Consider the following 26,470-nt stretch of genomic DNA (forward strand, 5'->3'; position numbering starts at 1 on the left):
GTCAATGGCAATCTCAAATTCTGAGATGCAGGATTGAGATCATATTCTGTCGAATCGGAGTGAGGGCGAAGTTTGATGGACAGGCTTCGGTGTCTTTTATATACGAGTGTCTCTGTGAGATTATGGTTAGTATTGGAGTTGATTTCGAAGCAGACGGTAATTGAGCCAGACCATTGGAATCAACACAAATAAGGGAAACAACCATATAGCTGTCTATTGGGGAAAAATAAAAAAAAACAAGACAACATCAGGATTGATCCGACTTCTGTTCCTTGGCGACAAATCACGCCACAAATATCGCCAAACAACAGTATCAAGCACATTGCAATTTCATCACAAAAGGCATCTTCCTCGGTCTGTTAATGTAGCAAGGAGGACACTGAACTGCTGAAATTATAAAATGAAATTTTTAAACTTCTGACCAGTTGATCAATGAGTGAATTTGATCATTTTGTTAATTTGAGCGAAGGGATATTTCAGCACGTTCTTTAGCTGATGTCTGAACTTAGTCTGTGTCACAGCATAAATTGCGGTGTTTGTACAGCAACTGAGGAGCTGCAGCATGAAGCCTAATTCCTGAACAAACCAATGTAGATATATAGATTCATATCCAAAATTATACATCCGATTCCAGATGGAATAAATCATTAACATTGACCATAAGACAATGAAATTTGACGAGATAACGAACAGTAAAATTATAGATTTCTTTCGATTGTCCATCTCTGGGTCTCTGGATCGCACATTGTTGTCATGATGGCGGAGTCTTCTGCGAACTCTACTGGTCACAAAAATATGTCTGACTGTGAAAATATTAAGCAACAGAATGAGTAGAAAAGGGAGGCCGGGAGTTGCAATATGGTGGATGAACTCGACAGTGATCCAGACCCGAGAGCCAAAAACACCACTTGATACATTACAAAACCAGGGGTTGTTCACCAGCGAATACCGAGCCGTGAGCATAAAGTACCAGAAAACGTTCTTTAAGCAGCTCAGCACAGTCACTGTTCCCAAAATCACAGCCGCCGTTTTCTCAGTGCAATAATTACTCTTCAGCTTCTGGCAACAAATGGCTACAAATCGATCAAAGGTGAAAGTGACCGTGAACCAGACAGAACAGTCAGTAGCTGTATAAAGCAGGACAGCGTGGATATTACATATGGGGATGGATCTCAAGAAATGAAACTGTTCCTGATAAACAATCGGAATGTGTCTCATGATCAGATCGAGGATAATGACCAGTAGATCTGCCACTGCCATGGCCACCAGATAACGACTAACACATGGAGACAATCCACAATTTGTATTAAGCAGGATGAAGATCGTGATTGCATTAACTGTGAGAAAGATAAACAAATACATTATATACATCAGCCTGGGGACAACAATATTAGTTTGATTGAGGACCTATATTTTAAAAAGTTTCCGTGTATTCAATGATTAATTGAAGCAGTTCGAGCTGAAATAACAAACGTGAAGAACTTAATTATTTCAATAAAAATAATGGAAAACCAAAGGAGGAATTTGAAAAAAATGTTACATTGACTGGCAGGAAGATCATAAGTCCATTCAGTCCCTCTGGGTCGTTTCATGACGCAACAGGGGTTGTTCACTGCCTCACTACTGCTACATAGAAGCAGGAAGAATATAATTACCACTTCTCGACTACTCTTTTGAAAGAAGAGAAAAAACATATTTCACATTCAAACGTCTTTCCCATAAAGAGCAGGATATATGCAACAAAAATCAAGGATTGCTGGAAAATCTCAGAAGGTTAGGAATACTTCTGATGAAAAATCAGTGAATCCTTCTTGAGCATAAGAATGTTCAAATGTTGATTCATATTGTCAGGGAAATATCGTATAAGGGGAGTGAGATGCTACACAAGATCCTGGTGAGAACGCATTGCATACTGTGCATCATTTACGACAGGATACCCCATTCATCTCAATTCTAATTTGTAAGCTCCACGTTTAATCAATTCCTCACCATAAGACGACCCCATCTATTCTGGAATCAATCTCGTGTACATTCTCCGCACCTCCTCCAATTCCAAGATATGACTTCACAAGTAAGGAACCCAAAACTACCCACATGTGGTGTGCCCTCACTAGCATCCTGTACAGTTGTTTCAAAAGCTCCTTATTTTTCATCCCCATCTCTTTGGTATTGAACAACCATACTCTGTTTGTCTTCGTAATTACGTGCTGCACCAGCAAACCAATTTTCTGTGATTCATACACATGGACACCCAGGTCCCTCTGCATGTCAGCATGCTGCAATTGTTAACTGCAACAATAATAGTCCATTTTGCTGCTATTTTCTACCCCAGAATGGATTCCGTCGCATTTCCTAAGTTTGTGTTTCAACTGCCAGACCTTTGTACGCTGAGTTAATTTATCTAAAACCTCTGCATACTTTCAGAGTACTCTGCACACTTTGATATACTCCTCATTTTAGTGTCATCTGCGAACATGGACACACCCGCATTTGGTCGCAACTCGACATCACCCATGTGAATTGTAGTCAATTGTGTTACGAATGCTCACCACTGAGACACACCAGCAAACCAGAAAATCAAACGTTTGACCCTATTCATAGCTTTCTGTGAGATGACCAGTCTTCTGTCCACGCTAATACATTACTTGTAAAGCTCTGCATATTTATCTTATGTAGCAGACAATGACCAAGTTTTATTCATGCAGTAGAGTCAAGTGTTGTTGCAAATGCTGATGGGCAATTAAGTCAATAATTGGAGTCGACAGCTGCTCAAAGAAAACTCGATTGAGAATTCATGAACTCAGCATATCAGTACAAGCAATGAAGTAAATTTATGTACGTACATTTCCACATGAGAGGTTGTGTGGACTCTCCATCATTAACCTTACTAAATTCCCCAATGTCATGAATTGCCTTCACCTTACACGGTACAAAAATAATAACATTTAGAAGCAATTCAAGGCATTTAACACAGATTCTAACAACATCTGAACAATAACACTGCATGATTGTGACCTTTACCATCCACGCTCTAACCGAGCAGTTTCATGACATCTACACTATGATTTTGAGCTAATATCGTAGAAGATTAACTGGTTATGTCCTGTTTGCAATAAGTAGAAATAACAAACCCCATTCAATGTCTTACTGTTCATAAATTAATGTTTCCAATAGGTGTAGAATGACACAATGATATGAAGTCTTGGGATCGTGGGTATAGTCTACATAACAGGATGCGTTGGATTTATTAGTAAAAATGAAGAAATAAAGATCTCCTGGTCCTAATCAAATTGGTTTTAGAATCCAGCAAGAGCCTGGAGACGACAGTTCAGGGGCCTGGCCTGATATGTCTGTATCATAATCAGTTATGGGTGAGGTACCTGAAAACATAAGGGTAGCGAATGTTGTGCTTTAATACAAGAAAGGCTGTATACAAAATCCTGGGAATGATAGATCAGTAAGTTAAGTGAGAAGATTCTGAGAGGTAAGGTATACATGCATTTGGAAACATAGGGTTTGAAAATGAATTTTCAACATGGCTTTGGACGTGGGAGATTATGACTCACAGATTTGTCAGTGTTCTTTCACGAAGTCACTAAGTAGGTTCTGAAGATGTGGGTGTACCTTAAGAGAGTTAAAAGCAGCAGAAGTACCGGGCAAAGCCCCCAGTGTTCTCAATAAGACAACAATGCATGTAACACTTCGTCAATCAACGTGATTAGCTCGTTTCCATTGGGTCAGACAGAAATTCGGATTCGTCCAATCAGTTTCAATTATACCCCGAAGAAAGTAACAACTTCCAATCAAGTTTTATTTGAGTATATTGACAATCCTAAAGGCTAATGGCACAATCCAATGCTCTGGGGTATAAGACCGGGGGAACATTGGACAGCTGACAGGAGAAATGTTACATCCTAGCATCCTAGTTTGAAAAATGTCTCTCTTTAAACTACCTTTTGGATTAGTAACCTGTAACGCAGAAAGTCCTAACAAGGAGAAACAAAGACACAGTTAGATCCGAAGACAAAAACCTACGGCTGTTTTGATTTTATGATTAGAATTATTGTTTTGTAAATCTTAATTGTGAGTTTTATTGGACTAGTATTAGAGAATGGAACGTAAAAATAGGTCAGAGAAAGAAATTGTAAATAGTGGTAAGTAATTTTTTTCTGTTATGCTTTCAGAAATAAAGTTGTGAATTTTACTTTACATAGTTCTTGGCAACTCGATATTTTTAACAGATTGCAGCACGGGATAAATCTCTTCTGTGTTGCTGGTTTTAAAGTAATCCGGACAGTTTAAACCGTGCATAACAGCGCAGGGCGGCAGACGGAGTCTATATTGAATTCAGCAAGTTCTTTGATTAGATTGCACACGACAGGCTTCTCTGGAAGGTTCGATGGCAAGTCATTCCGGGGAGCTGGCAACTTGGATTCACAATTGTCTTGATTGTAGAAAACAGAGGGAAATATTGGAAAGATTCTTGTCGGACTGGGAAAGCGTTACTATTCGAATGCCTCAGGGATTGGTGCTTCCCCAATTGTCTTTGGTAATTCTATCAATAATTTGGATGGCAATGTACAAGGTATGATCAGTAAATTTGCAGATGACAATAAAATAGACGTTATCATGGACAGTGCAGGTTGTCAGAAAGTATATCAGGATCATGATCAGCTGGAGAAGTGGGCTGAAACATGACAAGTGGAGTATAATATTGGTAAGCATGAGGTCTTGCGTTTTGGAAAGTCGAATCAAGATAGGAGTTCATGGTGAAAGGAAGTGCCTTACAGAGAGTAATTCAACAGAGGGACCCTGGAATTCAGGTTCACAGTTCTCTGAAAGTGGAGTCACAGGTAGACAGGGCAGTGAAAAAGGCTATTGGCACACTGGACTTCATCAGTCAGGACACGGACACAGAAGTTCTGACGTTATTTTGCAGTTGTACAGGACGTCATTCAATCCCAATTTGCAGCATTGTGTTCCGTTTTGATCACCTTGCTATCGGAAAGATGTCATTAAACTGGAAACAGTGTAGAAAAAATGTACAAGGATATTTCCCGGATTCAGGCATGAGTTATAGGGAGACAATCCAGGAATTTTTTTTTAGCGTACCGGAGACGAGGGGATATCTGACATAACAGAGCATGAAAAGCCAGGGTTGGGACTAGAGAACATCAGTTTAAGGTTAGAGGGGAATGAATAAAAGTGAACCTGCGGGACAACATTTTTGCACAGAGGCTGGTATGCATATAAAATGAACTGCCATTGGAAGTTTTTGATGCGGGTACATTAACAGCTTTTAAATTCATTTGAACAAATGCAAGGAAAGGAAAGGAATAGGAGGATACAGGCCAAGTGCATAGATATGAGGTTAGCATCAATGGCCATTTTGATTAGCATGAACCAGTTTGTGCAAACGGGCCGTCTCCGGGGTGTCAGGCTCGGTAAGATAATTTAAATTAATCCTATAGACTCAACCACATGAGTTTTATAATGCCCTTAATTCGAGCGGAGCATCAAAGAGGGAATACTTCTTGTGGTATTACAGAAGCCAAAGCTTCCATAACTACTCATGAATTGAATAACTGAACCAAAGATAAATTGTCACAGACAGAATGTGTCAGCAATACATCAGTAAGAAATAAGCTTTTAAGCGGGAAATACACATTCTGATAGAGTGATTGATCGCAATTAATTATGTCTTGGAAAAAAGTCGGAAGTGCGTAAATGAAACTGACTTGCCAACTGCTTCATGAGTGGCTGATTTGCTGCATTAAAGAACAACTGATTGCCCTTCAGCAGCATTCAAGAAGTTAAATAGAGTAAAACTGTATCTTCAAACAATTAGTTGAGGACAAATGCAACAACGAACGAAGAAGCTTCTTCTGACAATGAAACATGTTGCAGTTTCAAAGACCCCAAAAGAATAATAAATACTTTGGATAGAAGGACTCCAAAGAATCATCAATATATTGCATCGTAGACTTGAAGGGTGAAACTCTGTTTGAGATTTGTAAACCAGAACTCTCTTTTAGCAGAACTCTGCAGAACGACATTTTATCAAGATTCAACGCTGACAACATCCAGAGACATCACTGGAAGAATCGGGGACAAGTTCCATCATGAACCTGATAATATTGAAGGTACCAATATTGAACTTGGCTGGACAATGTTAAAATTCCCGCAACACCAGGTTAGAATCGAACAGATTTATTTGGAAGTACAAGCTTTCAGACCTAAAGCTTCTGCATCCAAATAAACCTGTTCAACTATAACCTTGTGTTATGTGATTTTTAACTTTGTCAGACAATAGCCAAGTTGAGTTGTGAAGCTTACCGGGTTCATTTGAAGGGTCTGATTTTGGTTGCTTCATGCAATAAAGATGAAATCATTTTTGCAATTCTTGATTGACTATGAGATTTCTTCAGACATAGCTGAATTAATGTCAACTCAGAATTCAGCACCATTCAGAATTCCTGAGATACTGAAGGGTTCTATGCCCAACATTAATACGTTACTGAGGGAATGAAATACACGGTGATCTGGATAAACTATAATAGTGTCGGAATATGTGATGGTTGAAAATAATTGAACTCCTGTAGACCACAAAACAATGGTGATCGTTGAGCAGAGTCCTGAAGGATGAACAGTATTTCGTCTGAGTTTGAATACTAGTGGAAATATTAAGGCTACCTTCTGGTTTTGGAAGAAACGATCTGAAAGATGGCCTGGATAACATGGAAGAGTCAAGTCTGGATTTAATAATAAAACAAGCGTTATTGAGCAAAATGCGGAGGCATGGGGTTGAGTGAGATCTTCACGTTTTGATCAGAAATTGGCTAGCTGAAAGAAGACAGAGGGTGTGGTGGATGGGAAATCTTCCTTCAGTTCAGTTACGAGTGGCGTATCGTAAATATCTATTGTAGGCCACTGCTGATGGTCAATTATATAATTTACCGAGATGAGGGTGTAGAAGGATGAATCAGTAAATTTGCAGATGATGCGAAGATCGGTAGAGTTATGAATAGTACTGAATAATGTTGCTGGTTAGAGAGGGGCATAGGTAAGCTGCAGAGATGGGCTGAGATGTGGCAAATGGATTTTAATGCGGAAAAGAGTGAGCTGATTCACTTTGGAAAGAGCAACAGGAATAAAGAACGCTGGGCGAATGGTAAGGTTCTTGGTAGTGCAGATTAGCAGAGATATCGGCATCCAAATGCATAGGTCTGTAAAAGTTACAACACAGGTTGATAAAGTTGTTAAGATGGCATACGATGTGTTACCTTTTAATGGTAGATGGATTGAGTTTCGGAGCCACAAGATCATGATGCAGCTTACAAAACTTTGTACGGCCGCACTTGGAGTAAAGAGTAACGTTCTGGTCACCGCATTACAAGAAGGATGTGGAAGCTTTGGAAAGGGTTTAGAATATATTTACTGGCATGTTGCCTGGTATGGCTGGAAGGTCTTATGAGGAAAGGCTGAGGGACTTGAGGCAGTTTTCAGTTGAACAAGTTTGAGAGGCACATAATGGACACATCAGATAATCAGAGAGTTAGAGAAGGTGCACAGTGAAAACCATTTCCCTCGAATGATGATGCCTCGTAAAGGGGGCTTAGCTTTAAATTGAGTTTTGATAAACATAAGAAAGATATCAGAGGTAGTGTCTTTAGATGTCAGAATAATAAGGGCGTGGAACGCACTGTTTGCAACTTAAGGGCATTTAAATGTTCGCTGGGTAAACGTAACGATGAAAATGGAATGGTATGGTCTGGCTGGGCGTCAGATTTGTTCCACAGGTCGGCTCAACATCGAGGGCCGAAAGGCCTGTACTGCGCTGTAGTGTTCTGTGTTCTACTATCTATTTGCATTGAGGAATATTTGGGAATAAGTAATATAAAGTGCAATAGGTCAGTGTTTTGAATTGAGATACGAGAGTGTTTTAAATTTTGAATGACCCAAAAAAGGCAATGTCACTCTGCTCAGCTCAGAAATAAGCAAACGGAGTGAGCAACATGCGAACACATTACCCCAGTATCTGGGATTGGTAAGGTAGAGCAATGTAATTAATCATTAGAGAATGCAGAACATGACTCGATGTGAAAATAAATATGTGCTTAGTTTTCTAGTCATAGGCAATTAATGAAGGAACCATGGTATACAGAATTATTAATGATATAAAGAAACCTACCGGGAACTCCAATGATAGCGAGGATAGGATAGTAACCTCCTTGAATTACTTCAAGTACATATTGAACCCGCTGTTCGAATTTCAGCCAGTTATAATATGTAAGATAGAAAAGTGACCAATAATAACTCTTGTCCATTGTTGTAGCGTTCAAATCTCGGGTCCTCAGATTCAGATCCATCGTTGTAATACAAATGCTTGTCAATATCAGATTCTCTTCGTTATTTATCTGTTTTCGTATGTGATGCTCCCATTGGCCGTGTTGAATAACAGTTTGAGAACAGTCCCTTATTAATAGAAGAGTGTAATCCTCGAGACTCACAATTAGCCTCCATGGAGTATGCCATTAATTATAGTCTCTTAACAAACATGATGAAATCATTTACATTTCAATATTGGGCTTCTTTTCCTCTTACCGACATGGTACTAGGGCAGAGTCCCTTGCTGTTCATGTTCTTCTTCTGTTTCTTTGATTGACAGGTCGTTTTAAACCAGAATTTGGTTTGCAGTGTTCAAGTCCTGTCATGGATTGTGCTGAGATTCAAACACAAAGGAGGAATTTGGTGGGCAAATTGAGAAATGGCTTCAAGTGTCCCTTTTCCTGAAAGTTCATTCAGAGTGTACGGGCGTCTTTGGATCGGCCAGCATTCACTGCTCATCTCTAAATATCCAGAATACAGTTGAGAGCAAACCAGAGTGTTGAGGGTCTGGACTTAACATGTAGGCCAATCAAGTTTTCTTCCCTACAGAATATTAGTGAATCAGATATTTTTAATTCTATCACTGACAATCAACGTCAGTTTCATTGTTGTCATTAGATTTTTAAATCCACATTTATATTGAAATCAAAGTCCACTATCTGCCATAGCCAGATCTGACAGCAATAACAGCAAACATTCCCTGAGCCTTGAATAATGCCACTAGGCCATCGCATGCAGCTCCTCTGCATTGAGATGCATACGTCAGCACTGTCGTGTTATTTATTTAAGGTCTGTGTAAATATTTGTAGCTGGGGTGCTGGTTGCAGTTGCTATGGGCATGTCCGTCCAGCTAGGAAGGTGGTTTCCAGATGTTTTGTCCCATTTGTAAGTGACATCTTCAGTGCTGCAATTGTTCCACAGAAAGTGCACAGCATAAATGTGGAGACTATTTAAGGAGCAGTTGCGCGAGTGTTGCACGAATTTGTTCCTTTGAAACAGGTAAGAAGGGGCAAGATTAAAGAACCTTGCATGACGAGAACAGAGGAGCTTCTCGTCAAAAGGAAGAAGGCAGCTTGCATAATTTGGAGGAAGCAAGTATCGAGCACAGCTTTACAGGATTACAGGCTTACTAGAATGGAGCTTAGAAATAGACTGATGAAAGCCAGGAGGGGCACAGAAAAGTCTTGGCAAGAGAATTAGGGAGAACACCAAGACAGTTTACTCATACATGAGGAATAAGAGAATGATGAGGGCGAATGTAGGGACGATCAGGGATAGCGGAGGGAGCTTAAGCTTTGAGTCTGAGCAGATAGTGGAAGCCCCAAATTAGTTTTTTTGTTTCGGTGGTCACTAAGGAAAGGGACTTTGTTGTGAATGAAAACATTGAACAGCTGGGATGCAGGCTTGACCAGATCAAGATTGATGAAATTGGTGTGCTGGTAATTTTGGCCAACATTAAGAAAGATAAGTCCCTAGTGCCAGACAAGAATTATCCTAAGCTGCTCCGGAAGCGCGAAAGGAGGTTGCTAAGCCGCTGGCGAAGAGCTTTGCCTCCTCACTCTCCACGGGAGTCGTACTGGACGATTGGAAGGAGGCGAAGAGAACAAAGAAAAAACAAAGAAAATTTGCAGCCCAGGAACACGCCCTTCCGCCCTACAAGCCCGGGCTGATCCCAATGTACTGTCTAAACCTGTCAGTCCATTCCTAAACATCTGTATCCCTCTGCTCCCCACCAACTCATGCATTTGTTCAGACGCATCTTAAATGAATCTACCATGCCTGCCTGTACCACGTTTGCTGGCAAAGCATTCCAAACACCCACCACCCTCTGTGTGAAGTACTTGCCGTGTGTATGCCCCTTAAACCTTCCACCTCTTACCTTGAAAGCGTGACATCTCGTTATTGAGTCCTTCTCCCTCGGAAAAAAAACTTATCTTTATCCACGTTGTCTATGTCCTTTATGGTTTTGTAAAGCTCAATCAGGTTCCACCCTCAACCTTCTTTTTTCTAATGAAAATAAACCTAACCTACTCAGCCTCTCTGCATAGCTCGCACCTTCCACTCCACACAACATCCTCGTAAACCTTCGCTGCACCCTCTCCAAAGCGTCCACATCTTTTTGATAATGTGACGACCAGAACTATGCACAATATTCTACATGCGGCTGAACCAATGTCTTCTACAATTTTAAAATGACTTGCAAGCTCTTAAACTCAATACCCTGTCCAATAAAGCAAGCATACTATATGTCGTCTGGACCACTCTTTCCATTTATGCAGCAAACCTCAGGGTACAATAGACCTGCACTCCTGGATCTCTCTGCCAATCAACCTTTCCCGAGGCTCATCCATTCATTGTATAATTCGCTCGAGACGTAGTCTTGCCTAAATGCATCACCTCACATTTGTCTGGATTGAAATCGACCTGCCACTTTTGCGCCTAACTCACCAGTCTATGCATATCATCCTGTATTCTTTGACAGTCCCTTATGTTTTCTGCTACTCCACCACTCTTCGTGTCATCTGCAAACTTGCTGATCATACCAATAGTGCCCACTTCCTGATCATTTATGTGTATTATGAAAACAGTGTCCCAACACTGATTCCTGTGGAACACCACTGGTAACCTTTCTCCCTTTCGAGAAACTCGCTTCAACTACTACTCTCTGTCTCCTGTTGCTCAACCAGTTCTTTATCCACCTAGCTAGAACACCCTGCACATCATGTGACTTAACTTTCTCCATTATTCTAAAAATGGGAACCATATCCAACCCTTTACTAAAGTCCATGTCTATGACATCAACAGCCCTTCCTTCATCTGGTCACTTCCTCGAAGGACTTTAATAGGTTGGTAAGGCACGTTTTCTCCTGCACAATACCATGTTGCCTATCACTGATAGCCCATTCTTTTCTAAATATAAACATTTAGGGTAGGGTTAAAATGAACTAGGTAAAAACAATGGCTGCAGATGCTGGAATGAAGGGCTTTTGCCCGAAACGTCGATTTTACTGTTCCATCGGATGCTGCCTAAACTGCTGTGCTCTTCCAGCACCACTAATCCAGAATCTGGTTTTCAGCATCTGCAGTCATTGTTTTTACCTTTTTAACTACCAAACAACTCCACCGACCTTAGTGTCGTCTGCAAATTTACTAACCCACCCTTCTACGCCCTCATCCAGGACGTTTATAAAAACGACGAACAGCAGTGGACCCAAAACCGAACCTTGCGGTACACCACTGGTAACTGAACTCCAGGATGAACATTTTCCATCAACCACCACCCTCTGTCTTCTTTCAGCAAGCCAATTACTGATCCAAATTGCAATATCTCCTACAATCCCATTCTTCCGCATTTTGTACAATAGCCTATTGTGGGGAATCTTATCGAACGCCTTGCTAGAATCCATGTACACCACATCAACCGGTTTACTCTCATCTACCTGTTTGGTCACCCTCTCAAAGAACTCATTACGGTTTGTGAGGCACGACCTACCCTTCACAAAACCGTGCTGACTATCCCTCATCAAATTATTCTTTTCTAGATGCTTATAAATCCATCTCTTATAACCTTTTCGAACACTTTACCAACATCTGACGTAAGGCTCACTGATCTATAATTACCAGGGTTGTCTCTACTCCCCTTCTTGAACAGGGGAACCTAATTTGCTATACTCCAGTCTTCTGGCATTATTCCTTTAGACAATGACGACTTAAACATCAATGCCAAAGGCTCGGCAATCTCCACCCTGGCTTCCCAGAGGATCATAGGATAAATCCCATCTGGCCCAGGGGAGTTACCTATTTTCACACCCTGCTGCATTTCTAATACCTCTTCCCTGTGAACATAAATCACACCTACTCTAGTAGCCTGTATCTCAGTATTCTCCTCGACAACATTGTCGTATTCGAGAGTGAATACTTTCGAATAATAAGGAGGACATGCTTTCAAAGCGAGAGGTTTAAGTAGGATACACGCAACAAGTACTTTACACAGAGGGTGGTGGGTGTCTAGAACGCGTTGACAGCAGAGGTAGTAGAGGCAGGCGTTGTAGATTCATTGAAGATGCATGAGTAGGTGGGGAGCAGAGGGACATAGATGCTTAGGAATTGGGTGACAGGTTTAGAGAGTAGGTTTGGATCGGCTCAGGCTTGAAGTGCCGAAAGACCTGTTCTTGGGCTGTAAATCCTCTTTGAACTTTGTTGTTTGTTTCCCTAGGTCAGAATACTGAAATCCCCTCCCTCATGCCAGTGTGGGTGCACTGCAGCAGTTCAAGATGCAGCTCATGATTATTTTCATCTAAAGGACAAAAGGGGTGGCTATTAAATGCTCCTTTTCTGTACTATCCAACGCTATCATTAAACGAGAGACTTTGCTCAAATCTCACCTCAATCTCCTTCAGTTTCTCCACCTGACATTCCAAATGTGAGAGACGGGAAGTGTGCAGGACGCCTGGAGTCAGGACAGGGAGTGTGCAGGACACCTGGAGTCAGGCCAGGTTTTTGGAGGCCTCCTGGTGTCAGTGTGGGGCAGAGCAGGGAGTGTCCAATCAATAGTCAAGGGGTGTAGGAGTCGGCCATTCGGTCCTTCGAAGCAGCACCACCATTCATTATGACCGTGGCTGATCATCCACAATCAGTATCCTGTTCCTGCCTTATCCCCATAACCCTGGATTCCACTATCTTTAAGAGCTCTATCCATCCCTTTCTTGAAAGTATCCAGAGACTTGAACTCCTCTGCCTTCTGAGGCAGGGCATTCCATATATCCACCATTCTCTGAGTGAACAAGTTTCTCCTTAACTCGGTTCTAAATGTCCTTCCCCTTATTTTTAAACTATGTCCGCTGGTTCTGAACTCACCCATCAGTGGAAATATGCTTCCTGCCTCCAGAGTGTCCAATCCTTTAATAATCTTATACGTCTCAATCAGATCCCCTCTCATCATTCTAATCTCATGAGTATACAAGCTCAGTCGCTTCAGTTTTTCAACATATGATAGTCCTGCCATTCCAGGAATTGACTTTGTTAAATTATGCTGCACTCCCTCAATAGCCAGAATGTCCTTCCTCAAATTTGGAGACCAGAGCTGCACACAATTCTCCAGGTGCGGTCTCACCAGGGCCCTGTACAGCTGCAGAATGACCTCTTTGCTCCTATATTCAATTCTTCTTGTTTTGAAGGCCAGCATGCCATTAGCTTTCTTCACTGCCGTCTGTACCTGCATGTTTGCTTTCATTGATGATGTATAAGAGCACTTAGATCTCATTTTACTTCCCTTTACCAACTTGCCTCTATTTAGATAGTAATCTGCCTTCCTGTTCTTCCCACCAAAATGGATAACCGTGCATTTCTCCACATTAAACTGCATCTGACATGCATCCGTCCATTTACTTAGCCTGTCCAAGTCCCCCTGTATTCTCATAATATCCTCCTGACATTTCATCTTGCCACCCAGATTTACGTCATCAGCAAATTTGCTACTGTTACTTTTAATACCTTCATCTAAATCATTAATGTATATTGTAACAGCTGTGGTCTCAGCACCGAACCTTGTTGTACCCCACTAGTCATTACCTGCCATTCCAAAAGGGATCTTTTTATCACGACTCTTTGCTTCCTGTCAGCCAGCCAATTTTCATTCAAGGTCAGTATTTTGGCCCCAACACCATGTGCCATCATTTTGCTCACTAATCTCCTATGTGGGACTTTATCAAAAAGTCGAGGTACACTACATCCACTGTGTCTCTTTTGTTCATCTTCATAGTTTCATCTTCAAAAAAACCAGAAAATTAGTCAAGCATGATTTCCACTTCATAAGTCCATGCTGTCTCTGAGCTATCCTGTTTCTGCTATCCAAATGAGTCGTAAATTCATCTTTTATTATTGACTTCAGGATCTTTCCCACCACTGACATCAGACAAACTGGTCTATAATTCCCTGTGTTCTCTCTCCCTCCTTTCTTCAAAAGTGGGACAACATTACCCATCACTTGATATTTCTATTCTGGGAGAAAGGGCAAACCCGAACAGACAAAAACAGCAGTAAATAGAGAGCTGTTTTTTTTACTATTATTGCAGTAATAGAGAAAGAGCCGGAGCTTTTTCCAAAACTCTAGTTTCACCAAACGAAGAGAAAATGCAAAGACCCTGGTTCCGTGTGAGACTGACTCCAACACTTAGAGTCATAGAGTCAAAGAGATGTACAGCACGGAAACAGACCCTTCGGTCCAACCTGTCCATGCTGACCAGAAATCCCAAACCAGTCTAGTCCTACCTGCCAGCACCCGGCCCATATCCCTCCAAACCCTTCCTATTCATATACCCATCCAAATGCCTTTTAAATATTGCAAATGTATAAGCCTTCACCATTTCCTCTGGCAGATCATTCCACGCACGTACTACCCTCTGTGTGAAAATATTGCCCCTTAGGTCTTTTTTATATTTTCCCCTCTCACCCTAAACCCATGCCCTCTAGTTCTGGACTCCCCCACCCCATGGGATAAAGACCTTGTCTATGTATCCTATACATGCCCCTCATGATTTTATAAATCTCTATATCGTCACTTCTCAGCCTCCGACGCTTCAGGGAAAACAGCCCCAGCCTGTTCAGCCTCTCCCTATAGCTCAAATCCTCCAACCCTGGCAACATTCTTGTAAATCTTTTCTGAACCTTTTCAAGTTTAACCCAAGATGGAGGACGGGAAAAAATTCTGGCTGTAGCAGCTGCTCCTTTTCTGATGTATCTTAAGAGCTGAAGGTGGTTTCCTCGAATTCCAGGAGCAACAGTTACTGTTTTATATGCTGCTGTATTGTTTTGGAACTTTGGAAAAAAAAATCAAAACAACAGCAGTTTTAAAAGGGCGAGGAACAGACAAAGGAAGCACATGGTGAGGACAATGCAAGAGAGAGAGAGAGAGAACCTGCAGTTACTTCCTTTGATGTTTGAATTCAAGTATCGCTGGACATCGAAGTGCATCTGAGAAAATTAACAAACAGTGAAATTCACAACTGATCATGGAGGAACTGTTGGACCAAGTTCACAGCACAGAATCAGATTAGCTAATCGTTGGTTTAAGTGTGGCCTACAGAGAATCTGCAGAAGTGAGTAGAGTGGGTTCTTTCTTGATTATATGTTTTTGGAGATATATCTCTTGATTTAACTTAAAATACAAGCCATAACTATTAAGTTAAACTGGGGCAGTGTTTGTAGAAGAATAATATAATATAGAAGCAAAAAGGTTCTCCTTCAGCTGTACAGGGCCCTGGTGAGACCGCACCTGGAATATTGTGTGCGGTTTCAGTCTCCAAATTTGAGGAAAGACATTCTGGCTATTGACGGAGTGCAGCATAGTTTCACGAGGTCAATTCCGGGAATGGCGGGACTAACTTACGTTGAAAGATTGGAGCAATTGGGCTTGTACACCCTAGAATTTAGAAGGCTGAGAGGGGATCTGGTTGAGACGTATAAGATTATTAAAGAATTGGATACTCTGGAGGCAGGAAGCATGTTTCCGCTGAAGGGTGAGTCCCGAACCAGGGGACACAGTTTAAAAATAACGGGGAGGCTATTTAGAACAGAGTTGAGGAGAAACTTCTTCATCCAGACAGTGGTGAGTGTGTGGAATGCTCTGCCCCAGAAGGCTGTGGAGGCCAAGTCTCTGGATACTTTCAAGAAAGAGTTGGATAGAGCTCTTAAGGATAGTGGTATCAAGGGTTATGGGGATACGGCAGGAATAGGATACTGATTGAGGAAGACCAGCCATGATCATAATGAATGGTGGTGCTGGGTCGAAGGGCAGTGTCTGGTGGGACCCAGGGAGATAGTGAGGAAAGAAGCCAATCTGAGACTCGTACAGTTGAGAACAGTAGGGCGTCAAACAGTCAGTGCAGACAGGGCCAAGGTAGGACTAATAAATTAAACTGCATTTATTTAAATGCAAGGGGCCTAACAGGGAAGGCAGATGAACTCTGGGCATGGTTAGGAACATGGGACTGGGATATTATAGCAATTACAGAAACATGGCTCAGGGATGGGCAAGACTGGCAGCTTATTGTTCCAGGATACAAATGCTACAGGAAGGATAGAAAGGGAGGCAAGAGTGGAGAGGGAGTGGCATTTTTGATAAGGGATAGCATGACAGTTCTACTGAGGGAGGATATTCTTGGGAATACACCCAGGGAAGTTATTTGGGTGGAACTGAGAAATAAGAAAGGGATGATAATCTTATTGGCATTGTATTACAGACCTCCTAATAGTCAGAGGGAAATTGAGAAACAAACTTGTTAGGAGATCTCAGCTATCTGTAAGAATCATAGGGTGGTTATGGTAGCGCCTTTTAACTTTCCAAACATAGACTGGGACTGCCATAGTGTTAAGAGTTTAAATGGAGAGGAATTTGTTAAGTGTGTGCAAGACAATTTTCTGATTCAGTATGTAAACGCACCTACCAGAGAAGGTGCAAAACTTGACTTACTGCTGGGAAATAAGGCAGGACAGGTGACTGAGATGTCAGTGGGGGAGCACTTTGGGGCCAGCGACTATAATTCTATTAGATTTAAAATAACGATGGAACAGGATAGACCAGATCAAAAGTTGACGTTCTAAATTGGAGAAAGGCCAATTTTGACGGTATTAGGCAAGAACTTTCGAAAGCTGATTGGAGGCAGATGTTCATAATGTTAAGGGAGTGTTGCTGAACAAAGAGACCTTGGAGTGCAGGTTCATAGCTCCTTGAAAGTGGAGTCGCAGGTAGACAGGATAGTGAAGAAGGCGTTTGGTATGCTTTCCTTTATTGGTCAGAGTATTGAGTACAGGAGTTGGGAGGACATGTTGCGGCTGTACAGGACGTTGGTTAGGCCGCTATTGGAATATTGCGTGCAATTCTGGTCTCCTTCCTATCGGAAAGATGTTGTGAAACTTGAAAGGGTTCAGAAAAGATTTACAAGGATTTTGCAAGGTTGAGCTTCAGGGAGAGGCTGAACAGTCTGGGGCTGTTTGCCCTGGAGTGTCGGAGGCTGAGGGTTGACCTTATAGAGCTTTACAAAATTATGAGGGGCATGGATAGGATAAATGTACAAAGTCTTTTCCCTGGGGTTGGGGAGACCTGAACTAGAACGCATCAGTTTAGAGTGAGCGAGGGAGGAAGATACAAAAGAAACCTAAAGAGCAACGCTTTCACACAGAGGGTGGTACGTGTATGAAATGAGCTGCCAGAAGATGTGGTGGAGGCTGGTACAATTGAAACATTTAAGAGGCATTTGCATGAGTATATGAATAGGAAGGGTTTGGACCAGGTGGTGGCAGGTGGTACTCGATTGGGTTGGGATATCTGTTCGGCATGGACGGATTGGACCGAAGCGTCTGTTACCACGCTGTACATCTCTATGACGCTATGATTTGGTGAACATTTTTCCGATAAGAAGGAGACCAGAATTGCACGCAATATTACAACAGTGGCCTAACCAATGTCCTGTACAGCCACAGCATGACCTCCCAACTCCTGTACTCAGTACTCTGAGCAATAAAACAAAGCATACCAAACGTCTTCTTAACTATCCGATCTACTTGCGACTCCACGTTCAATGACCTATGAACTTGCACACCAATGTCTCTTTTCTCAGCAACACTCCCTCAGACCTTATCATTAAGTTATAAGCCCTGCTAAGATTTGCTTTCCCCAAATGCAGCACCTCACATTTATCTGTATTAAACTCCATATGCCACTTCTTAGCCCATTGGCCCATCTGGTCAAGATCCTGTTTAATCTGAGGTAACCTTCTTCACGGTCCACGACACCTCCCATTTTTGGTGTCATCTTCAAACTTCCAACTGTACCTCTTCTGCTCGCATCCAAATCTTTTATGTAAATGACAAATAGTAGTATACTCATCACCGATCCTTGTGACACTCTTCTGGTCACAGGCCTCCTGTCTGAAAAACACCACCACCCTCTGTCTTCCAATTTTGAGCCAGCTCTGTATCCAAACAGCTAGTTCTCACTGTATTTCGTTAGATCTAACCTGATAACCTGTGCCCCACGAGGAACCCTGTCGAATTCCTTGCTGAAGCTCATATCGATCACATCTACCGCTCTATCCTCATCAACCCTCTTTGTTACTTTTTCAAAAAGCTCAATCAAGTTTGTAAGACATGATTTCCTCCGCACAACGCCATGTTGACTATGCCTAATCAGTCCTTGCCTTTCCAAATACATGTACATCCTATCCCTCAGGCTGACTGGTCTATAGTTCCCTGGCTTGTCCTTACCTTCTTTCTTAAACAGTGGCACCACGTTAGCCAACGTCCAGTCTTCAGGCTCCTCACCTTGACTATCGATTGTGCTACTTTGATCCAATTACAAAAAAAGCAACTAATCGCTCTGCTTTTTATTGACCAGACAACTCGGTAGCAGGGTTACAAAAATTGTTTTCAGACGAACGATAACAGAATAAATTCTCCTTAAATGAAACATTTGGAGCTCACTCCATCACTTAGGTTAGAGGCAAAATCAATCAACAGACTCAATAAAGAAAGAAACGCGTTGCTGATGGAAAGCGGGATAAAGTGCGTGGGGGAGCAGGTAGGAAAATGAAATTGAGACCAGGATAAGATGAGTCATGATCGTGATATATGGTGAAGCGTAATTGCCCACACCTGCTCCTACGTCCTATGCACCTATGTCCATAATGGTGTGTGGGTCACTGAGAGAGAGGGAAAGAGACAGGGAAAAATAATGATTTATAAAGGTTTCCCAACAGTTCCATGGTTTTCTAATCTGCATTTCTATTTATGAGTCTTGATACCATGATTACATTTTAGCAGACATATCTCTTTATATTATCAGAAATATATTAGTTTTCCCAGAATATCATTTTCTCCCTGCATTCTGTGTGGAACTGCCCCAATTACTTAACATTACCTCTATTCATCCTTCATAGCAGATGTGCTGTTGAATCTGCTTTTGTATGAGAAGCGTAAAAGTCCTGATGGCTGGACGATTTCATTATCCTCCTGAACAGTCTGAACAGCCATTTCCCCATCTCTCCGTCTTCTGTATTGTCACCATGTGATATAGAACATAGAACAATACAGCACAGAACAGGCCCTTCGGCCCACGATGTTGTGCCGAACATTTGTCCTAGCTTAAGCACCCATCCATGTACCTATCCAATTGCGGCTTAAAGGTCACCAATGATTCTGACTCTACCACTCCCACAGGCAGCGCATTCCATGCCCCCACCACTCTCTGGGTAAAGAACCCACCCCTGACATCTCCCCTATACCTTCCACCCTTCACCTTAAATGTGTGTCCCCTTGTAACACTCTGTTGTACCCGGGGTAAAAGTTTCTGACTGTCTACTCTATCTATTCCTCTGATCATCTTATAAACCTCTATCAAGTCACCCCTCATCCTTTGCCGTTCCAACGAGAAAAGGCCTAGCACTCTCAACCTATCCTCGTACGACCTATTCTCCATTCCAGGCAACATCCTGGTAAATATTCTCTGCACCCTCTCCAAAGCTTCCACATCTTTCCTAAAGTGAGGCGACCAGAACTGCACACAGTACTCCAAATGTGGCCTAACCAAAGTCCTGTACAGTTGCAACATCACTTCACGACTCTTGAATTCAATCCCTCTGCTACTGAACGCTAATACACCATAGGCCTTCTTACAAGCTCTATCCACCTGAGTGGCAACTTTCAAAGATCTATGAACATAGACCCCACGATCCCTCTGTTCCTCCACCTCACTAAGAACCCTACCGTTAACCCTGTATTCTGCATTCTTATTTGTCTTTCCAAACTGGACAACCTCACACTTGGCAGGGTTGAACTCCATCTGCCACTCCTCAGTCCAGCTCTGCATCATATCTAAGTCTCTTTGCAGCCGACAACAGCCCTCCTCACTATCCACAACTCCACCAATCTTTGTATCATCTGCAAATTTACTGACCCACCCTTCGACTCCCTCATCCAAATCATTAATAAAAATTACAAACAGCAGAGGACCCAGAACTGATCTCTGCGGAACTCCACTTGTAACTGGGCTCCAGGCTGAATATTTACCATCTACCACCACTCTCTGACTTCGACCGGTTAGCCAGTGTTCTATCCAATTGGCCAAATTTCCCTCTATCCCATGCCTCCTGACTTTCTGCATAAGCCTACCATGGGGAACCTTATCAAATGCCTTACTAAAATGTCATATTCACATTTCCATTGCAATCCAGTCAACGTTAATAGATCACAAACCACTGACATAGATAACATCAACAGCACCGCCCTCTCTGATCCTGTGTTAATGATCAAAATTATGTTCATCAGGTATCTTTCTCTCTATTAACAACCATACCGTTTGTCTGTTGTAAACATTGGTTTCTTTTCCCTCGAGTATGAAGTTTGGAATTTCCCTTAACATTACGCTAACACTACAATGACTAATCAGAATTTACAGAATGTATATCGCCTGTTATGGACAGAGATGCACATCTATGTCCCAACGTAATTTGGATTGACTGCAATGAATGACTATACACAATCGTTGCACTATTTTCAATGTTCCTTCCATCAGTGATCCTCATGTATTCCACCTAACATTTCTGCACTATTTCGCATTTGAAAAAAAGTGTTGAATTGAAAGGCGTTGACTGAACATGTTTGTTTCGTCACCATGATTAATATTGGGCTTCCACGGATCCTAGTTATGTCACTAATTGCTTTCCTTCTTCTATTAATAAAGGTCCCTTTAAACGTATTATCTGACAGCGTCAGTGGCAGCATCACCTCCGACACTAACAGGGTCAGCAGATCGAGAGAGAGGGGCAGGAGAGATCAAAATTGTGGAACGAAAGATCCGAATTTACCAAAAATGGAATGGGTTCACAGAATAATCGACTGCAATGTTCCTACAAAAAATCAGAAGTTGAGAACAGCAGACCGGAATGGTGCAGTTTATCACCGGAGTTTATCTGAAGGCCTTTCCTGGCTTTCTCAGGATCAGATATCATTATCATGGCGGATCTATTATTTACTTTTTGTTATTCAAAGTGGTTACTACCGAATCCTTGCTATTGTTGGTGTTCCTGGTAAGTCAATTTGTCTGTCTATTAAAACAAGTTGAACTGATTGCTGTTCCTGACATTTACATTTTGTAAAGATGGGAGATAATATCGTCAGTTCCAATTACAAGTGTCATTCATTCCAAATTAAAAAAAAATGTTGCCATTACTAATTACTAGCATATAATTATAAACCCCTCCATCACCAATATCTGAGGAACCAGATGGCTCGCAGAGTTCTTGATTGTATTCGGCCTGCTCTGCTTTATGTCTCCAGTTCCTTTCCAGCAGCACCAGCAGAACATAGCGCTCTCCACCTCAGCCTCATTGCAGGTTCTGTGCCTTTGACAAACCCGACTCAACTCTTTCAAATCTCTTCTGGCTGCGTTTCCACTTACGATGAAAATGCTGTGACGAAAATGTTCCTTTAACAAGTCTATATTGTCTTTGGTTTATTTTTCGAGAGGGGTCGTAAATGCAGAGGTGCTGAAAGGTCTGACTTGGCTACTGTAATAATGGCTAAGAGGTGCTGCCTAACGGAACAATTATTGAAAGCATTCAAGGATTTTTGTAACACTTGTACAATGAAGGAGAAGCGAACAGTTCTCACAGTTCAGAGATGTTAAAGTTTTGTGTTAGCTTTTGCTGAGTACCCAAAGAAACAGATCCATGCTAAAACTCTCCCTCTCTCTGTTATTTTCTTTCCCATAATAACCTATGTTTGAGTTTACCTTATTTAAGGGGTGTGTTTCTGAGATTCTGCAGGAAATCTTAATAGCTCTTTCTGAAGTTGGGTTTTCGTGTCAGTTGGGTTTTCAAATATTTATATTTTCTAACTTCAGATTTAATTTGTCCGTATGCAAATAAATTCTGTTTTGTTTAAAATCGAGTAGTTTGACCCGCGCATCACTCCTGGAATATTCACTTTACATCTGCTTAAAAAAACCTGGAGAAGGTAAGTTCTGGGTTACCATCTAAATGTTTTGGGGTGTCTGGCCTCTTCCATTACAATTATTTTTGAAATAGTAAATTTTCTTCCTGCAGATGGGGAGACATTTTCATGGTGAGTGGAACTTTGATATTAACATGGGCGCCCAGGATAATAATGTAGAGTTTTCGTCACATCGGATTGAGGAAATTGGAGAAATCTAAAAAAGAGCCAATGAAACTGACATCAACTTTTGTGAAAAAAGACATCTGCCTTACTCATTCCCTTTGCTGAATGTTATGCAACCACCCTTCCCTGGTAAGGTCTGCTTGTGAATGCAGACACACAGCAAATGTGTCTTCCCTGTTATTGACCCGTGGAATAGCCGAGCAAGACACCCAGTTACTGGGAAAGTCGGGGGGTCCAAATGGCTGCTTTTATAGGAAGACACACATCCCATGGAAAGAGGACAAAAAAAGCTAGTCCCCTTCCTCCACCTGTATCCCTCTTACTACAAATGCAGTGATTAGATTAGATTCTGTACAGTGCGGAAACAGGCCCTTCGGCTCAACAAGTCCACACCGACCCTCCGAAGAGGAACCGCCCAGACCCACTACCCTCTAATGAATGCACCTAACACTATGGGTAATTTTAATGGCCAATTGACCTGACATGCACGTCTTTGGACTGTAGAAGAAAACCGGACTACCCGGAGAAAACCCACACAGACACGGGGCGAAGGTGCCAACTCCACAGAGACAGTCGCCCGAGGTTGGAATCGACCCTGGGACCCAGGTGGCGTGAGTCAACAGTGCTAACAAACCACGCCGTAATGTGGTAATTCCGTATTTAATGCGGTTTTCTTTCCCTCTGTGTAACTCCCAGGAATATATTTATCTCTAGATCTCCACTCTGGTGTTTGATTTATGATGCTGAGATACAGAAAATTGTGAAATGAACTTTTACATTGTATTCTGCAACAGACCAAACCCTTGCAAATGACATGAAGTACATATGCCAGAGAGCACCTTTTTTTTATTTTGGAGGTAGTTGCCAAGTGTCGCATTCCGATGAAGTTAGATTTGTCAAAATACCAGACCTTGAAACAAACGCATTTCAGCTCGAAATTATATTTAAAATGCAAAAAAATAAAGGGCAAATGAAATAAATTGATTCCATGGAAAAACGTATTAGTCTAATATATTATCTAACTACTCAACAGCAACTTCGAACACAGTGACATCCCATAATTACACCCTTGGCAACTAGATTAGATTAGATTAGATTACAGTGTGGAAACAGGCCCTTCGGCCCAACAAGTCCACACCGACCCGCCGAAGCGAAACCCATCCATACCCCTACATTTACCCCTTATCTAACACTACGGGCAATTTAGTATGGCCACTTCACCTGACCCTGCACATCTTTGGACTGTGGGAGGAAACTGGAGCACCCAGAGGAAATCCACGCAGACACGGGGAGAACGTGCAAACTCCACACAGTCAGTCGCCTGAGGCGGGAATTGAACCCGGGTCTCTGGCGCTCTGAGGCAGTAGTGCTAACCACTGTGCCACCGTGCCCACAAATGCAGGAAGATAGATCGTCTGTCATACAGGTCTCCACTCGAGGAGAAAGAACATCAAACGAACATCGAAATAATATTCTGAGAGTGAGAATGTCAGCTGTCATTTGGAGCAAAGTGAAGGATATGTGACAGCTTTTCATAACTCCAATTGCTTGAAGACTCCAGCTATCAGTTGCCGCTGCTGAAAGATAAAGACAAAAATGTAGAATCTGGTTTTGTGGAGGTTGTCCACAACCATTCAGCTGTTTCTATTTTTCCAACATTAAAAAAAAACAGAACCCAACCCTTCACAATTCGTTTACCTTCTTAAATACTCGTCCTCTCCTCTGTTTCAATCACTGTTTCTTCAAAATACATCTTTTATAGACATAGTATCATCACAACTCCAGATCAGTCTCAGTCACTCGAGATGGAATGAAGTTTTAAACAAAGTAGAGGATCTGGAGACGGGATAATTGACAAAAAGTGAAACGTCATGATAAACACTGAGAATATTTGCTTGTAGAGTATTTAGGCAATTGTGGACAGATTTAGTCTGTATTATAAGGAATCATCTCCTTGCCACGGGGAGAGCGAAAAGGAGTTTTGGCAGCCTTTGTCTGAGTTCGACAAAGGAGAGCCAATAGGTGTTATCTATCTGGACTTGGAGAAGATCTTTGATGAGATGCTGCAAAAGACGATGCTGAACATGATAAGGCCGATGGTGTGACAGGAAAGTTACTAGCATATGTGAAAGGTTTACTATCTGGCAGAAGGCAAAGAATGGGGATAAAACTTTCATTCCTTCTAGGAAGCTTGTGGCGAGCGTTGATCCACAAGGATCGGTGTTATGACCACAATCTTTCACTTTATTCATTAATCACCTGGATGAAGGAAATGACGGCATTCAGGCTACGTTTTCAATTGATGCAAAGATAGTTGGAGGGGAAGGCAGTATTCAAGGGGCAGGGAAGGTACAGGATTATATAGACAGGTGAGGAGAGTGGGCGAAGAAGAGCAGATGAAATACAAGGTGGGAAAGTGGAATGTTATGTATTTTGGTCGGAAGAATAGAGGCATGGCCTATTTTCTAAATGGAGAGAAAATTTAGAAATTGGAGAGCAAAGGGACTTGCAGTCCTAGTCCAGGATACTGTTCAGGTAAACCTGCATGCAAATTTGGTAATTAGGAAGGCAAATACAATGGTGGGATTCATCTTGAGATTTAGAGAATATAAATTCAGGGACACTTTATATCCCCAAGTGGATTGAAAGAGAAATACAACTCTGCCTGAACTCTCAGCAGAGTAATGTGCAGTTGGTGTGTGGCTCTGCAATGAAGGTCACATTATTCATAATCCTGTCTCATGCCACAATACCTTCATTAGCCATTTCCAACAGTGTCTCACCTCCAAAAAGAGAAAAAATGTCTTAATCTCGGAGATGAAAGATTCCTCCGAGATATATCATCCTAAAAATCTTTACCTCTGCTGCTCACTACGAGAAAAGCATGTTGAAGTGCAATCTGTCTATAATGGGTAATGGAGCTTTGAGGAACGACGTGAAGCAGTCTATCTGTGCAAGCTTTGCTCGATTTGTCATGTTGGAGCATCAAGGACCACCACTTGCCACTGTACAAGTGACTTGCGGGTTTGTATGTCCTCCTTCTGTTCCGGTCTAAATATCTTTGAAAGACATCCTGCTATTTCTGTGTAAAAGACATCAGGTGCGGAAAGACCCTCCCCTCCCCCTGCTCAACCCCACCGATCTTCCAGGAGTTTCTGTGGTGTAGTATGGTTTCTTTTTGGCCCGTGGGACAATTTCAGTTATCTAATTGCCGTATGCTACTTCGCCCATCCTGATAAACAGCTCGATGTGTTCCCAAGATTCCTGCTCTTTCCAAATGGGTACTAGGGACTGACTGGGCTATCCATTTTATTGAGCAATAGTTTTCATTGGAAGAATAGCTTCCACGTGGTCCTGAGAAAGCAGTTTGAAGCGCTCAATGAGCTCCTCTTCTTACTGTGGAAAATTTGAATGTGTAGAATTCAGGTCGCATGCATGCTACCAACACGTTAACAGCTCAAGGTTCAATGTTGTGCAGGTTTGGCAGCACATGGTCACAGATTGTCCCAATACCTGAGGTGTGACAAATTGTTCTAAACATCATGTAATCTTCAATGACTATCCCAACTTCTGACTTTGTGATGGGATTAAAGCCATTGATGAAGCAGTTGAAGATACTTGTGCTGAGGAAGCTGCACTGAGGATCTGCTGCAGTGATATCCCGGGACTGAGATTGTGTAAGTCTTTAGACCAAAAACAACTTAGTGGAGACATTCTCGTTAATTCCCATTCAATTTAGCTTTGTTGGATTTGTATGATATTATACCAGTTAAATACCACCCTGATACGAGGGCCAGTCACTCTTACTCGAGCCCTTGTTTTCACCTCATTTCTTCATGTCAGTCGTTCATTGTGTCTATGCGAGTCATGTTGTCTTCTCACGTCAATAATGATCATCAGGACTTATTTG

General features: G+C 41.9%; 1 protein-coding gene across 1 annotated transcript; it reads right to left on the minus strand.

The window, feature by feature from the left end:
* Positions 1 to 429: 429 nt before the first annotated feature.
* Positions 430 to 8,327, minus strand: LOC148143453 (putative G protein-coupled receptor 139). The gene is made up of 2 exons (XM_087975192.1): positions 8,192 to 8,327; positions 430 to 1,337 (listed from the first exon to the last, which is right to left on the minus strand). The coding sequence occupies exons 1-2, from the start codon at positions 8,325 to 8,327 to the stop codon at positions 430 to 432; spliced, it is 1,044 nt and encodes a 347-aa protein (XP_087831318.1).
* Between the last annotated feature and the right edge of the window lie 18,143 nt (positions 8,328 to 26,470).

This window comes from Chiloscyllium plagiosum, unplaced genomic scaffold (genome assembly GCF_037043375.1).
Source record: "Chiloscyllium plagiosum isolate Xiang-an unplaced genomic scaffold, Cpla_swu_hap1 HiC_scaffold_27, whole genome shotgun sequence".
NCBI lineage: Eukaryota > Metazoa > Chordata > Chondrichthyes > Orectolobiformes > Hemiscylliidae > Chiloscyllium > Chiloscyllium plagiosum.